This window comes from Onychomys torridus, chromosome 11, assembly GCF_903995425.1.
Source record: "Onychomys torridus chromosome 11, mOncTor1.1, whole genome shotgun sequence".
Taxonomy (NCBI): Eukaryota; Metazoa; Chordata; class Mammalia; order Rodentia; family Cricetidae; genus Onychomys; species Onychomys torridus.
This window is the reverse complement of record NC_050453.1, coordinates 59,676,778-59,691,380: the sequence shown is the minus strand read 5'-3', so window position 1 is coordinate 59,691,380 and position 14,603 is coordinate 59,676,778. Positions and strand designations below refer to the sequence as shown.

General features: G+C 47.0%; 1 protein-coding gene and 1 non-coding gene across 6 annotated transcripts in view; both read right to left on the bottom strand.

Annotated features, from left to right (window-relative positions):
- Positions 1-1,479: 1,479 nt before the first annotated feature.
- Trnaa-agc lies at positions 1,480-1,554 on the bottom strand. The gene has a single exon. It is a non-coding gene; the product is annotated as a tRNA-Ala (tRNA).
- A 9,929-nt stretch (positions 1,555-11,483) lies between these two features.
- Atp2b4 (ATPase plasma membrane Ca2+ transporting 4) overlaps positions 11,484-14,603 on the bottom strand; it is a 98,003-nt gene continuing 94,883 nt past the window's right edge. For 3 of the 5 annotated variants that reach the window (XM_036201778.1, XM_036201774.1, XM_036201775.1), the window contains one exon: positions 11,484-13,945. In XM_036201778.1, coding sequence (XP_036057671.1) covers positions 13,646-13,945 — 300 coding nt within the window. In that variant the 3' untranslated portion in view covers positions 11,484-13,645. The remainder of the gene's footprint in view (positions 13,946-14,603) is intronic. The other 2 variants (XM_036201776.1, XM_036201777.1) reach the window with 1 other exon arrangement.

The window sequence follows — 14,603 nt, the reverse complement described above, 5'->3', positions numbered from 1 at the left end:
TTTTGGCTCTACATATGTCCAGAAGAGTGTATAGAGCACGCAGAGAGCCTCCTAACTATGCTTTCCAGACCAGGTGGAGCTCCAGGAAAATGAAAGGGATGACATCAGTACCTTTGTTACCTGGCCTCTCCCTGACCTCTCCCCAATGGACATTGGAGTCCTTGGCTTCCTGAGCCCAGGCAAGCCCTGCTTGTTCTGGCTCTCCCAGGGTCTCAGGGGCTGCAGACCGGTCCTGTAAAGTGCAGGAAACCCTACCATGCCAGGCTCTCACCACCTCTCTCTGGGGAGCCTGCTTATCTGGAAACAGAAGATTTGGTGGCAGTTGGCTCCAGGGCTGGAACCTAAGTCACTGCATACATTTCTTTCAGGTCTGAATAAAAACTAGGATTCCTTACTAGATCCCTTGCACTAGGGGACTGGTGGCCAGGCTGCCCTTGTGAGCCATTGGAGACTATGGCGTATGCTGTGTGAGCCGCAACGTGAATGGGGCCTCAAGGGAAGCCAGGTGGAACTGACCTCAGAACCCTGACTGATGATAGATAAAAAAGTATTTCCCTCTGTGTGTAATCACACACACCCCCTACCCACCCCCTCTGTTTTTTTGAGACAGGGTTTCTCCATGTAGTTTTGGTGCCTGTCTTGGATCTCGCTCTGTAGACCAGGCTGGCCTCAAACTCACAGAGATCCGCCTGGCTCTGCCTCCCGAGTGCTGGGTTAATTTAAAGGCATGCGCCACCACCGCCCGACTCTGGCTAATAAATTAATATATGAAGGTGGGGAATACTTTCTCAGAATAGGGAAAGAAAACCACTTATTTCTGAGGAGCAAGATGGTGCATGTTTTAAACCAGATTCTTTTAGTGTTCCTTGAAACCTTTCAAAATCATTTTAGGAGTCGAGTGTGACATATGACTATAAACTGTTAGGATTGCTTTTGTTCTTGCTAATTTTTTAAGGCAGGGTCTTCTTAAGTAACTCAAGTTGGCCTTGAACTCTCAACCTTCCTGCCTTAGGGTCTTGAGTGCTGGGATTATATGCATATGCTGCCATAAGAGGTTTAGATTGGCTTGAAATAGACTGAATTTATATACATATTGGCAGGCGAAGACCTTTTTGCTTGTTTGTTTGTTTGTTTGTTTTTTGAGACAGGTTTTTCTCTGTGTAACAGTCCTGGCTGTCCTGGAATTTTGTAGACCAGGCTGGCCTCGAACTCACAGAGATCCACACCTACCTCTGCCTCCTGAGTGCTGGAATGAGAGGTGTGTACCATCACTGCCCGACTTGAGCCAAGACTCTTGATGGAGATGGGGGGTTGCAGACTATGTCATAAATGCCTCTAATGCCAGAATTTTTTCACAAGTCCTCTCTAGGAAGACACAAATTCTAGTTGAAAATCACCTGGGGGTCAGATTCTAGCCAGCTTCTCTTTCTGTAGTATTTTCTTTTTCTTTCTTTCTTTCTTTTTCTTTTTCTTTTTTTTTGCCGGAGCTGAGGATCGAACCCAGGGCCTTGCGCTTGCTAGGCGAGCGCTCTACCACTGAGCTAAGTCCCCAGCCCTGTTGTGTTTTCTTAGATGTAAACTGGCAACAGTAAAAGTTCTTACACAACATTGTTGTGAAAATCAATTGGACCACTAGTAAAAACTGTCTGGCTCAGTCCTTCACACACTCACTCACACACACACACACACACACACACACACACACACACACACACACACACACACACACACACACACACACACGCACGCACGCACGCACGGACGCACACACACTCACACACACACACACACACGCGCACACACCACTCACACACACACACACACTCACACACACTCACACACACACAAACACGCATGCGCGCGCGCACACACACACACACACACACACACACACACACACACACACACGAGCTCATTAAAGGGAGCCTGCTCTGCTATTACAGTGACATTAATCTTGGTCTCTTATATTGAATGAAGTACCCCATTGCCCTCCACCCTCAGTGTTACTTTTCTTCTTGAACAAACGGGCGTTCCTGTAGCCATTCTTGTGAGGCTGAGGCAGGAGGGTACAAAGTTCGAGGCCAAATTGGGCTCTATTGCAAACAAAACATCCACAACTCCCCCACCCCATACTTTTGAGGCATTGCTCACTGGGGGACCCACTCTCAGGTCCTCCCTTGGCATGGTGGAGGCTCCGGATGGCTACTTCCTTCTGGGTGCATGTGTTACACACAGACCTTCTTCCATCTCATTTTGTACAATGGGTGCCCAAGTATCTTCATTTTATCAGCATTTTCTTTTATTCTGTAAAATTCCAGTACAGTCCTCTCTGAAGCTCTGTGCTGGTCCTTTCTGGATTGTAGGCCTTGAGAAAACTGCTACTTTCTTCTCTGAAGGCTCTCTGCTCAGATTGTTACAACCATCAAATGTTATTTTTAGAGAAAAGAAATGATAATAACATGTTTTTTTTTCTTTTTAATAAAAGGAAAAATGTAGCCCAATAGTTGCCACCTCTGATCTTTCCCTCTAGAGACCTGGGCATTCTTCTGTGTCTCCACGGCTCTGTATGTGACATGGTCTCATGCATGTTGTGGGGACTCCTGCCTTTGATGTGGGGCTGTCTCCCTGAGTGGTCTCTGAGGCCCTGGGGACAGGAGAGCGGACCCTCTGCTCTCAGAGCACAGAGTCCCCTCACAGAGCTAACTGGGCCTCTCTCAGGTTTTCTTCAGTGTTTCTCCCTGCCGAGTTGATGACCCCCCCCCCCCCCCCGAGTGTGATGGGCGAGACCCTGGGACTTCTCAGTGCTTTTCATTCTTCCTGCCGGGCATCTTCTACCAAGGGACAAGGGCAGTGTGGCCCTCCCAGGAAGGAAGCCTGGGCTCTTGTGGCGGGCCTTTGCCCCGCAAAGGTGTTAAGAGTAGCTCTTATATTTCTGGAAAAAAAAATGTCCAAATTGCCTTGTGTGAAAAACAACCCAGAGCAGACTTCCTTTTTTGGAAGTTTTGGGGCTGGGACGGTCTTAGATGACAAGACATCTCTGTGGAGGCATCCCTTCCCCCTTGGTTGCTCGATCCCTCAGGCCTTTCCAGTACAGACAGGTCTGAAAGAGAACAAAGGCAGCAAATACCTTCCTTTTGAGCTGAAGATGTGAGGAACCAGCATAGCCCCCTCCCTTCTCAGTTCCCCACCTCCTCTCCACCCGAAACCTTTGTGCAGCTTGAGGAACTTTCAGAAGTGAGGACTGAGGCCGGGCTGGGGGCGGTCCCTGCACACTCACAAAGACGTGGACCCTGAGGGGGAGGTGGTTGGTATTGTCAACAGATAAGAAAGTTGTTCCAAGGACAGACCAGGCCTCTGTCTTCTTGGCTCTTCTGGAGTTTTCTATCTAGCAGCCTCCACCCTACCAGCCTGAGAGCCTCAGGACAATGGTGATGAGGTGTGTCTGGAGGAGGGATGCGCTGCTAAGAACAACCCGATTTTCCTTGGCCCCCAAGTCGCAAGTGGCCGGTGACCCTCCTGTAAGAGGACAAGTAGACAACTGCTGACCCCTGGGCCCTGGCAGGAAAGGGTGGCACCCGGCACAGGAAACTACCGTGGTAGTCACAGGAGGCGTCAGATGGCTGCAGCAAGTCTCAGGGGAGGTGAGTGGGCACAACACCTGTTTGTGGCCCAGATGGTAACTGTGGCATTGAGAGCTAGAGGATGGAAGGTGTAGGTCAAGACTGTTTTCTTTTTTCATGACAGGGTTCCTTTGTGTAGCCCTGGCTGTCCTGGAACTCACTCTATAGACCAGGCTGGCCTCGAACTCACAGAGCTCTACCTGCCTCTGCCTCCCGAGTGCTGAGATTAAAGGTGTGTGCCACCGCCACCTGGATAGATTGTTTTCTTTGTGCCTCTTGGAGATGAGTAGAAAACTCCCAGCAATAACTGGAGGAATCAGTATTGGGTCAAGACCCCCAAGACCAAGTTCTCAGTACAAAGGAGATTAATTTGGTGCAAGGGGACAGAGGGCAGGGAATAAGAGACAAAGACAGGAGACAGAAGGAGAAGGGAACAGGGGAGAGGGGCAGGGATGTTTGGGGGGGCAGGATGGGATGACAACTCCAACAAAGGACCACCTCTGGATAGAGAGGAGACAGATGTGGTCCACAGGCAAATGGTGATTTATTAAAGTCAAATTTAGGATGCACCTATTAGGATGAGGTGCTTAATTTTAACTGGGCATGTTCATTAGATGAGCCAAAGGGGACTTTTGATCACCGGACTTCAATACTTTAATAGCTGGACCTCAGTAGTCAGCCTCAGGAGGAGGAATTGGCCAAATAAGGGACTCGACCTTGGTGGCTAGCTTTAGGAATGTAATCTAATGGTTTTTTAGCAAGGCAGAGGGACTGGGGGAAGGGTGAGGCCTGCCAGAGTCATGTTGCCGTGCTCAGGCTGGCTAGAGTCTCTTCAATAGCCATTGTTCATTTCACTGACTGGATGCCCCAGACACACGAGGGTGGCATTTCCTTCTCACTATTTTGTGTGCCATAGGATAATGACATGGCAATGGGGCTTGGGTCTTTTGGTACTCTTAGGAGGTTAGGTATAGTAGAAGCTTTCCATTGTCTTCTAGATCACAGCCTGACATATCCTTGGACTCCTTTCAGCTGTAGGGGTAGCTCATTGCACCCTCTGTTAGATCCTCCTATGAACTTTCATTGCACAGAAGCCTCCAGGTTCTGAGTTCATCATTTTCACTTTCCCATTGAGTCACCAGTTCAATCTGTGATCTCCTGCTTCAGGGCTGACCCTTTAAGGCCCATATTCACCCAGCTCACTTTAACTACCTCTGGATTAGGGGGCCAGGTTGGAGAGATGGCTCGGTGGTTAAGAGCACTGGCTGCACTTCCAGAGGACCTGAGTTCAATTCCCAGCACCTACACAGCAGTTCATAACTGTCTGGAACTCTAGGTCCAGGATATTCAGCATCCTCACACAGACAGACAGACAGACAGACAGACAGACAGACACACACACACACACAGGCAAAACACCAGTACACATAATATAAATAAATAAACAAATGTCTCTGCCACAATGGCATTCATTCCTTGACTATTCTATTCACCCATCTTGTGCTCACCTTACTTTCTATGCTGGGCTTCCTAATCCTCCCTTGACATGCTACATATTTGCTTTGTCTTTCTCATGAAGACTAAATTTAAAGGGGTGGGGGCTTTGCTTAATTCAACTTCAGTGTACACATGCGTGGCGTGATCAATATTGTACTTGTTTCCTGAATGAGTGGATGAGTGTCCAAGGACAGGAGACAAGCGTACCATATCCTCTCACAGATCCTGCTGGGCACAAGCTTGGTTGGTGCCTGGGTTGATTTAGAAAAGCAATCTCACACTTGAGGGACGTGGAGCATTTGTCTTTGATACAGATACAGGTGGCTGGGCCTGAGGGAAAGCCTGCTGGCACATGTCCCAGTATCCTGGTATGCAGTCATGTTCAAAGCACACAATTACGCTGCATTCCAGAGAGATAAAAGAGTGGGAAAATGCCATTCAGGCTCCAATAGTTGTTAATAACAGCTAAAGACTAGAGGAGGAATCGAACGATTGTCAGGGTTGGGAAGCCACGGAGTTACAAGCCACGGAGTCGCAGTATGTTCCAACCCGGAAATGGCCATTTTGAACCGGAAATAACCTGGTGGTCCGCAGGGCAAGCCCAACCGTGTGGGCATGTTGTGACTTCCTATCACTTTCCACCTTGCCTCAAGTGGCGGCACCTCACATTTCTCAAATGTACAACATTGCAGTGGGTTACAACTCTGGGTTTCCAAATGACTGCTCTTTCTACATCAAATTCCAAAACACTTTTCCAGTCTACTATATAATCAGCTAGATGATAATACTATCAACAATCTGGGCTCCAATCACTAAGTTTTATTAGATTTTATTTGTGCATATGTTTAAAGAAAAAAGAGGGGGGCAGGGATACTTGAGGTGTCTAGGCTCCTGTCTTCAAACATGCAGCACTGTATAGACATACACATACATATTGTGTGTGTGTGTGTGTATCCTGTGTGCATATGGATCTATGTAGGCCAGAGGTCACTCTTGGATGGTGTTCTCTGCAGCCATCCACCTAGCTTTTTGAGAGAGGGTCTCTTAGTATCTGGTGCTCACTAGGTAGGCGTGGCTGGCTGGCAGGCCAGTAAGTCCCAGTGTTCTGCCTGTCTCTATCTCCCCAGCATTGGGATTACAAGAACACATCACTATTGCTGGGTTTTTCACATGGCTTCTGGAATTGAAACTCAGAACTTCTTGCTTCCATAGTGAGCACTTTACCAACTGAGCTATCTCCTCAGGCATGTTTAATTTTTGTTGTTATTGTTGAGTTAGAACTCGGAATTTTAAGCCAGGCGGTGGTGGCACATGCCTTTAATCCCAGCACTTGGGAGGCAGAGGCAAGCAGATCTCTGTGAGTTCGAGGTCAGCCTGGTCTACAGAGTGAGTTCCAGGAAAGGTGCAAAGCTACACAGAGAAACCCTGTCTTGAAAAAAACAAAAACAACAACAACAACAAAAAGAACTTGAATTTTAGAGCTGGCGGAGACCTTCTGGATAAGCTAGTTCAATGTTTTTTGTTTTGTTTTTTTTAATTTTGTTCAGTTTAGTTTATGTGCATGCGTGTATGCCGTGTGTGTGTGTGTGTGTGTGTGTGTGTGTGTGTGTGTGTGTGTGTGCGTGGTACCATGCATGTGTAGGTACCTAAGGAAGCCAGAATTTCAGATCCCCAGTTGTTCATGATCTGCCCACTGTCAGTGCTGAGAAGTGAACTGGGGTCCCTGGGAAGATGGCAGATGCTCTTAGGTATGAAGGCAACTGTTTTCTGCTCTTCCTCCCCAGCTGTGGTCTGAATGAGAAAGGCTTCCCTAAGTTCATGTTTGAAGGCTTGGTCCCCAGTTGGTGCAACTGTTTGGGAAGGATTAGGAGGTGTGGCCTTGTTGAAGGAGGTATGTCACTGGGAAGGCTTGAGGCTTCAAAAGACTTGTGCCATTCCCAGTTAGCTCTCTCTCTCTGCTTCATGCCTGTGGAACAAGATGTGAGCTCTCAGCTACTGCTCCATGCCGTGCTTGCCTTCTGCTGACATGTTCCCTGCTATGATGATCGTGGACTCTATGCTTCCAGAACTATGAGCCCCAGATTAAATGCTTTCTTTTATGAGTTGTCGTGGTCATGGTGTCTCTTCCCAGCAAAAGAAGTAACTAGTATACCAGTCCTCTCTTTCAAGTAAGTTTTCATATAGTTATTTATTTATTTTTGAAATAGTATCTTATGTATGCTAGGCATCAAACTTACTATGGTAGCTGAGGATGATCTTGAACTTCTGATCCTCCTGCCTCTCCCTAAGTACTGGGGTTACCAGTATGTACTACCATATCAGTTTATATGGTGGAGGGGATACTCAAGCACTTAACAAATGAGCTAAGGGACTAAAGGACATTCCTGGGTCTAGAGGACTGGGCATGTAGCTCTGTGGTACAGCACTTGTTGAGAGAGAGAGAGAGAGAGAGAGAGAGAGAGAGAGAGAGAGAGAGAGAATACACACTTGCTCTGTAATCAATTTCGTAAACAAAAATTTTGAATAGGCCTAGTGTGAACACCTGAAACTCAGAACAAGTCACTTGCAGAGCACTCCTAGCATAGTAGTAGGGATCAGCCTAATCCATGTGCGGCATTGGGAAGAAGTCTGTGCTAAAGGGAGCTGCTTCTCTGTTGTGGGGACATGGAGGGAACTGAGTAGCAGCTGAGTCTGTACACAGAGCCTAGGTCTGCTGGGGAGCAGGGACAGATACTTCCCTTGGAGTGTGGTGGCTCCAGCAATGCCCATGCTTCTCAACCTGTGGGGTGTAACCCCTTTGGGGGTCAAATGACCCTGTTATAGGTGTGGCTTCAGACCATCAGAAATATCAGATATGGGCATTACGATTCCTAATAGAAGCAAAATTACAGTTATGGAGCAGCAGCAAAAGTCACTTTATGGTTGGAGGTCACCACAACATGAGGGATTGTATTAAAGGGTCACAGCATTAGGAAGGTTGAGAACCACTGGGCCACGCTGATGGTTCAAGTATTTGCTTGGCTTAAATTTCATGAAAAGATGCTTAATTTCTTGTTGTTGTTTGACTTCCCAAACACACAATTTTTTTGTTTGTTTGTATGTTTTGTTTTTCGAGACAGGGTTTCTCTGTGTAGCTTTGCACCTTTCCTGGATCTCGCTCTGTAGACCAGGCTGGCCTCGAACTCACAGAGATCCGCCTGGCTCTGCCTCCCGAGTGCTGGGATTAAAGGCGTGCACCACCACTGCCAGGCCTCACACCAATTATTTAGCTCCTTAGTTTAAGTGTAGAGATGGCATGCTGTGTGTGTGATATCACTTAGAGATGGCAGCAAGGGCATTATTTCAGAGCATCTCTTGTGTTTTCTAGGGCTGGGGAAGTAGTGCTACTCCAGGAAGGAATTACTGAAAACAGTCTTAATAACTTCATAACAGTTGTTATTTTTGTTTTTTGAGACAGGGTCTCTCAACATAGCCCTGCCTATCCTTGAACTCACTATGTAAACCAGGCTGACCTTGAACTCAGAGATCCAGTACCTCTGCCTGCCAAGGCTGGGATTAAAGGTATGAGCCACCATGGCCAGCCTATCTCTTTTCTTTCTTTCTTTTTTTTTTTTTTTCCGAGACAGGGTTTCTCTGTAGCTTTGGAGCCTGTCCTGGACTAGCTCTGTAGACCAGGCTGACCTCGAACTCACAGAGATCCACCTGCTTCTGCTTCCCGAGTGCTGGCCAGGCCAGTCCCTTTTGAACCAGCACCTTCAGAAACATCCCAGAGAAACCACCAGGGAACACTGGCTGTCCTCCACCAACACACTTTACTAAGGAACCCTGGACAAGAGACAGGGCTCTTTTCTAGAGGGGGTGACTTAAAAGGGAGCAGAGAACTTGGTTGTATACCCGGGTGAGAGCTACAGGGAGTCATCTGGGAGCTATGGCATCCCAGAAGGTAAATGGCTTGCCTTCTCTGATCAGAGATTGGAGTCTAACACAGTCATGATGCCAAAATGTAATAAATGGAACTTTAAAAACAAAGGGAAGAGGAGGTGGGCAGCGGCCAACGTCTGCAGGAAAAGCAGTTACTATACGGGGGACTAACTTTGTCAAAAGGCATTTTAAGGAAGAGGAGGGGAGAAGAGGAGGAGGAGGAGGAGATGGGGAGGAGGGGACAAAGGAGGAGAAGGAGGAGGACCTTAGCCAGGAGCCCTCCTGCTCATCCTTTCCAAGGCATCAGCTTTCCAGGACCTGGATCGTGAGCTTTACCCAACTCTAGTGTAGAGTGTATAGAAAAGCTGGCTCTTCTAGGGAATAAGGCTGGTCCCCAGGGCTGTGGGCCTCTGAAGGAAGCATGTCATGGGAAGGAACAGGCTTGAGCCCTGTTTTTGCTCTAAAGGTGGTGAAGGTAAAACCCTTCTAGACCCGGCAACCCCAATGGTGAGACCCAAAAGACACATGGAAGACGGCACATTACAAGTGGGCATGGGTTTTTATTCTCAGTGCATGGCCTTGGTTTCTGCTCATCAGCAAAAAGCTTTATTGGTTCAAAAAAAATGACCCCTTTTCAAACTCTACTTTTTCCCGTGTCAGTGGGACAACACATTTGCATTACAGATTTGTCAGTTTATAGCATCCCCCCCAAGAACCATATAAATACATGCGAAACATTATACATAGAGCTTAAATAATATCAAATGCAAATACAGATTGGGTGCACTGTTAAGCTGAACTGCAAACTATGGCAATACACACTAGGATATACATTGCTTTGATATCATCATGTCTGTCATGCAGACTACAACAGTCAATTTTCCGTTTGCTTTTTTTTTTCTTTTTCTTTTGTACAAAAATAACCAGTGCTCATTATACTAGTTACTGAGAAAGAAACTCAAAATTCCTATCTGCATGCCGATTAGAAAAGATGGCATAGATCAATTTGTTGGCACATATATATGGCATATTTACATATGGCATATATACATATGGGGAGAAGACACGAACCAAAGGCCGATTGGGTTGCAGGGAGCTCACCTCCCTTCACCTCTCCCAAGAAGAAGAAAGGGGATAGCAGGCCTAACTGCAGAGCTGGGAAGGCAAAAGTTCTGGCTCTGTGCTAAATGGCAGGAAGGGAGGGTATGTGGTCTACTGAGGAAGAGGCTGGGATGGCTTTAGAACAGCAGGCATTGTAAGTGCCCACCCCCACCAGTGCCATGGGGTGGACCCGAGACGCAAAGGTGGCTGAATGTGCAGACTGGGATGGTACCACAGGTATCTTCAACTGTAAGGCAAGGGATGGGAAGAAATTGAGGGAGGGATGCAGGAGAGGATTCAGGCACACTCAGGCACGCGTGCCCCTCTGGATTTTCGGCAGTGAGGTAATCACTCTGATAGTCCTGTGCAATTGTCCCCTAAAGCTTGAAGGAAAATATAAATCTAAACCCGAGGAATCTACAAAGGCCCAGAGGGGGTCTAGCTGGTCTCTCTTACATCCTTTGGGATGGGAAAAGCACTCTACAGGACAGTGAAGGACTGTTGACAGGGACCTAGTCCTCAGACTGTCAGAGCTGGAAGCAGCCAGTGCTCTATTTATCTTTTCCATTTGGAGCTCAGTCTCCCATCTGCTGTGTCGTACAAAAGAGGAAGGTGCCACTACTTAGATTCACACACAAGAACTCACTAATGGGGTCAACTCTAGGGAGAAGGGGAAGTGAAAGAAGTGTAGAGAAATGCAAGCCCCACGTCACCGTTCCCTTGCCTACCAGGAGAGAAAGAAGCCTAACCGGCCCTGGGCCCTGGTTACCAACAAGCCTGGCACTCCTCCATGGCAGCATGCATCCACGTCCTGACAGATGAGAAGCCTCTTTCCTGGGGTTTCCCTCACTACCTGCAGGGTTATCAAAAGAGGGCTCTAGTCTCTTTCTCCCATCAGACCTCCTTCAAATCCGAAGCACCATTTAGGGGAAACTGTTAACTTCTGTCATATTGACTCACTGCCACCTGGATCACTGAAACTGAATAGAAAAAACATATGCACAGAAACACTTGAACTTACTCAATTCCATTTCAACAAAATATATATTAAAAAAGTCTAGAACCCAACAATTATTTTTCCCTAAATATAAAGATGGCTGTTTGGAGAAAGGAAGTATGGTATATATATTTAAACCAATACAAATATACTGAGCCACCTGTCAAGTCAAACAGCCGGCTGTGTGCTCCCTCTGTGGTGCTCTGTGATGGCATTTTATTTGAAGTTCTTCAAACAATATATATACATATATGGCTGACTCAAAAATATTAGTTTCTGATCTAAAGAAAACTATGTTTTTTTGCATAATATTTCTATATTTTTCTCTCTTACTATGGAAACTAGAACACACACATACACATACACAGACACACACACACACCACACACACAAACTATTGACTTTGAAAAAGTAGACATAAAGCCCTCAAGAGTGACCTTCCAGGCACCACAATAAGTCTCTTGGGAGCAAGGATGGTAAATGGCCTTCGAAGCTTGTTATTGGCTTGCTTTTAAAAATGATCTGAGGTAATAAAGGAGATGACAGAATCAATCTTCGAATGTATTTAAATGTGTGTGTGTGTGTGTGTGTGTGTGTGTGTGTGTGTGTGTGTGTGTGTGTGTGTGTGAATAATTAAAAACTCCAGTGAGCTGTTTTTTCGCCATGAGGAAAGATTGCTCAAGTGTGTAAGCTTTGCAAAACCCAAATCAAAGCTTTCTTGCTATTTCCTATAATGATGGATTGCGATGTAATGGGTGTGGTGGAATGGTGATTGTTTCTTCACTCATCCTATCTTGGCAGCTTGGGTAGGAGGAGGATCTCTAGAAGAAAGGCTAGGAGTGGACAAGTTCATCTTGTCTTTCTCTCCCAAGTGGAAACCTGGCAGTTCTCATGAGCCTTATGCATCCTCCTTATTTCCATCACCCTAGAAAGTGGGAGGCAGGCTTCACTGAACTAATGGGAGATGGGACTTGGGGACATCAATTTGGTCCACCTGCACAAAAATGCTTAGATCAGCATAGCAGGGGTACAAATGGAGCACCGGGGAACGTGCCTCCACCTTGTCCCAGTAAGGCGAAGTCCCTTTCAGTGAAGTTCCCAACTCCTGAGAGGCAGGTGGGCAGAGGATGCATTGGGCAGTGTTGGTGGGGTGGGGGGAGAAGGCACGGGCTTTCCTGGGCAGCAGTGGAGACACTGCTGAGGGCTGGGAGAGCTTGTGTGAAGGGAGGAGAGAGGAGGCAGGGAACCTTCCAGGGAGGGCCTTTTGCTCCTTGAATCAGAACACTGTCAGGGAGCCTCCTCTTTCCGGTGTGTATTTTCAACATTGAAATATTTGTAAAAGTTGGGGACCTCCTTAGAGGTGGAAAATGTGGGACACAACAGAGCATAGATTTAGAAAAGTGAAGAGAACATCAAGCTGGTACTCAGTCACCTAGCCTGGGGGGGAGGTTCCTCAGATGCCGACGGATTGGTTCTTTAGCCCCTCCCAAGGCTTCTTAATACTCATTCCCCCCAACCATCAGCTCCTGCCCTGGGAGAGCCTTGGCAAATACCCTTGAAAATAGTCTGCTTCAGTGATTTGTGGTCCTATGCCTGCCCCATATTGGTCCTGAAATTCCTCATCCAGCTAGGAGGCAGGGTCACGCCCCATTCATTCTTTTGTTACCACCATAGGCAAGGAGGAAGCTCAAGCCTGTGGTAAAAACTATATATTATACATATGAAAGCTTCACGGTCATGGCTGATTTCCCTGGCACTTAAAAACCCCAACCCACTCAAGAAGACGGACGGACATTCAGAGGTTGGAGCTGAGCTGGTGAAAAGAAATAGTTCACTAGCTCATTTGCTCCCAAAAGACCATTTTAGCAAAGAAATCTGCCTGCCTCTAGACCAAAATGAAAGGTTTTACCGGGGCCAGAAGGGGCCAAAGTTGACTCAACTTGTCCATGTCCTTTCCATTCTCTTAATTACCACAACTCAGGGGAAAAAAAAAGGAGGAAGAGGAAGAATGATAAGACCACATAAGAAGCAAAGAACCTTGGAGAGGGCAGACTGAAGAGCAGGAAGGGCTAGAGGCCTCAGGGTAGACATTTCAAAATAGTAAGAAATGGTCTAAGAATAATCAGTCTACTGAAACACAAACACAGGGTATTTGTCTCTCCCTGGGCCTACAACTTAGCTTGTCAATGGCAGAAACTCATAAATTCTGCAAGTCGGGAGGCGGTGACCTGCGGGAACCCTGTGGAGACCTTGGGTTGGGTGATACCAGGAGCATCTCCTTAAAGATGACAACTGATACACTTGAGAAGTAGACAGATGTGCCATTACCTGCCCAGGGTTTGACCGAGTCCTTGCAGGTCTGTGCTCGGGTTTCTTCACGGCCAGGTAGGGGTTCTCACACACTTAGGAGCAGCTGACATAACAGTGACAAGTCCCATCGTCACCTTATAGATGGGATAGATGATAAAAGAAACAGGGGAAGCAGGGACGGGAGTCAGAGAATGGAAGTTCAAACTGATGTCTCCAGGCTTTGCAGAGGGCTGTCAGAATGGGAGGCGACGATTTGCACTTGGCTGCAATCCACGGCATTGTTGTTTTTGTTGCTATATGGAGTGGCCTCACCATCCAACAGGAGCACCCCAGTCCCCGATTTAGGACCCAATCCAGAATCTTCATCTTCATCATCATGGGATGACTTCGGAAATTCGTCTATGTATTCAGGGTGGTTCATGAAGCTGTGGATGGATTGTTGGTTCCTGGATTTATGGATGACTCCTTGGAAATTATGGAACACTTTGATCACTTTGATCTAGACCAGGGGGATGAGAAAGAGGATGAGAAGATAGGGAGGTGAGAATTGGTAAGTGGAACAGGAAAAATGAGTGGGTTTAAGGAAAGAACAAAACCCCAGCCACAAAACACGACGGCTCAACAACCCAAGCCGTCACACGCCTGAGTCTCAAGCACGAGGCGTCAGTGAGGCAGACAATAAGGATGCTTCATAAGTTGCATTCCAAAAAGTAGCACAAAGTGAACTTAGCATTCCCAAACAATTCACTCTTAAAATGAAACCAAACAAGAGACTCATTAGCTCTTTTGGATAGAGGACAGCGTGTTGGAACTAGGTGACATTAATGAACAAACTTAAGAGATAGTCCCCACAGGAATTCTTCACTGTGGAATTCTGTAGTGGGGCCAAACTGTTTGTGAGTGTAGGAGGGGAGAATTACACACTGCAGTTTTGTTATCTGGTTAAAGCCCTTCAAAGAGCCAACATTCACCAATCTGCACACGATCAACACTGGGTGACAAGTGCCCGTGGATAATGTGCAGCCAGGCAGACAAACCAATCTTCATTCCGCAGCATGCAGGAAATGGAAAGTCCCTAACTGTTCAGTCAGAAGACATGCACATCCTCATACCCCCACAACCTCCACTGTGTTCCCTCCCCGGCAAAAGTGGAGCTC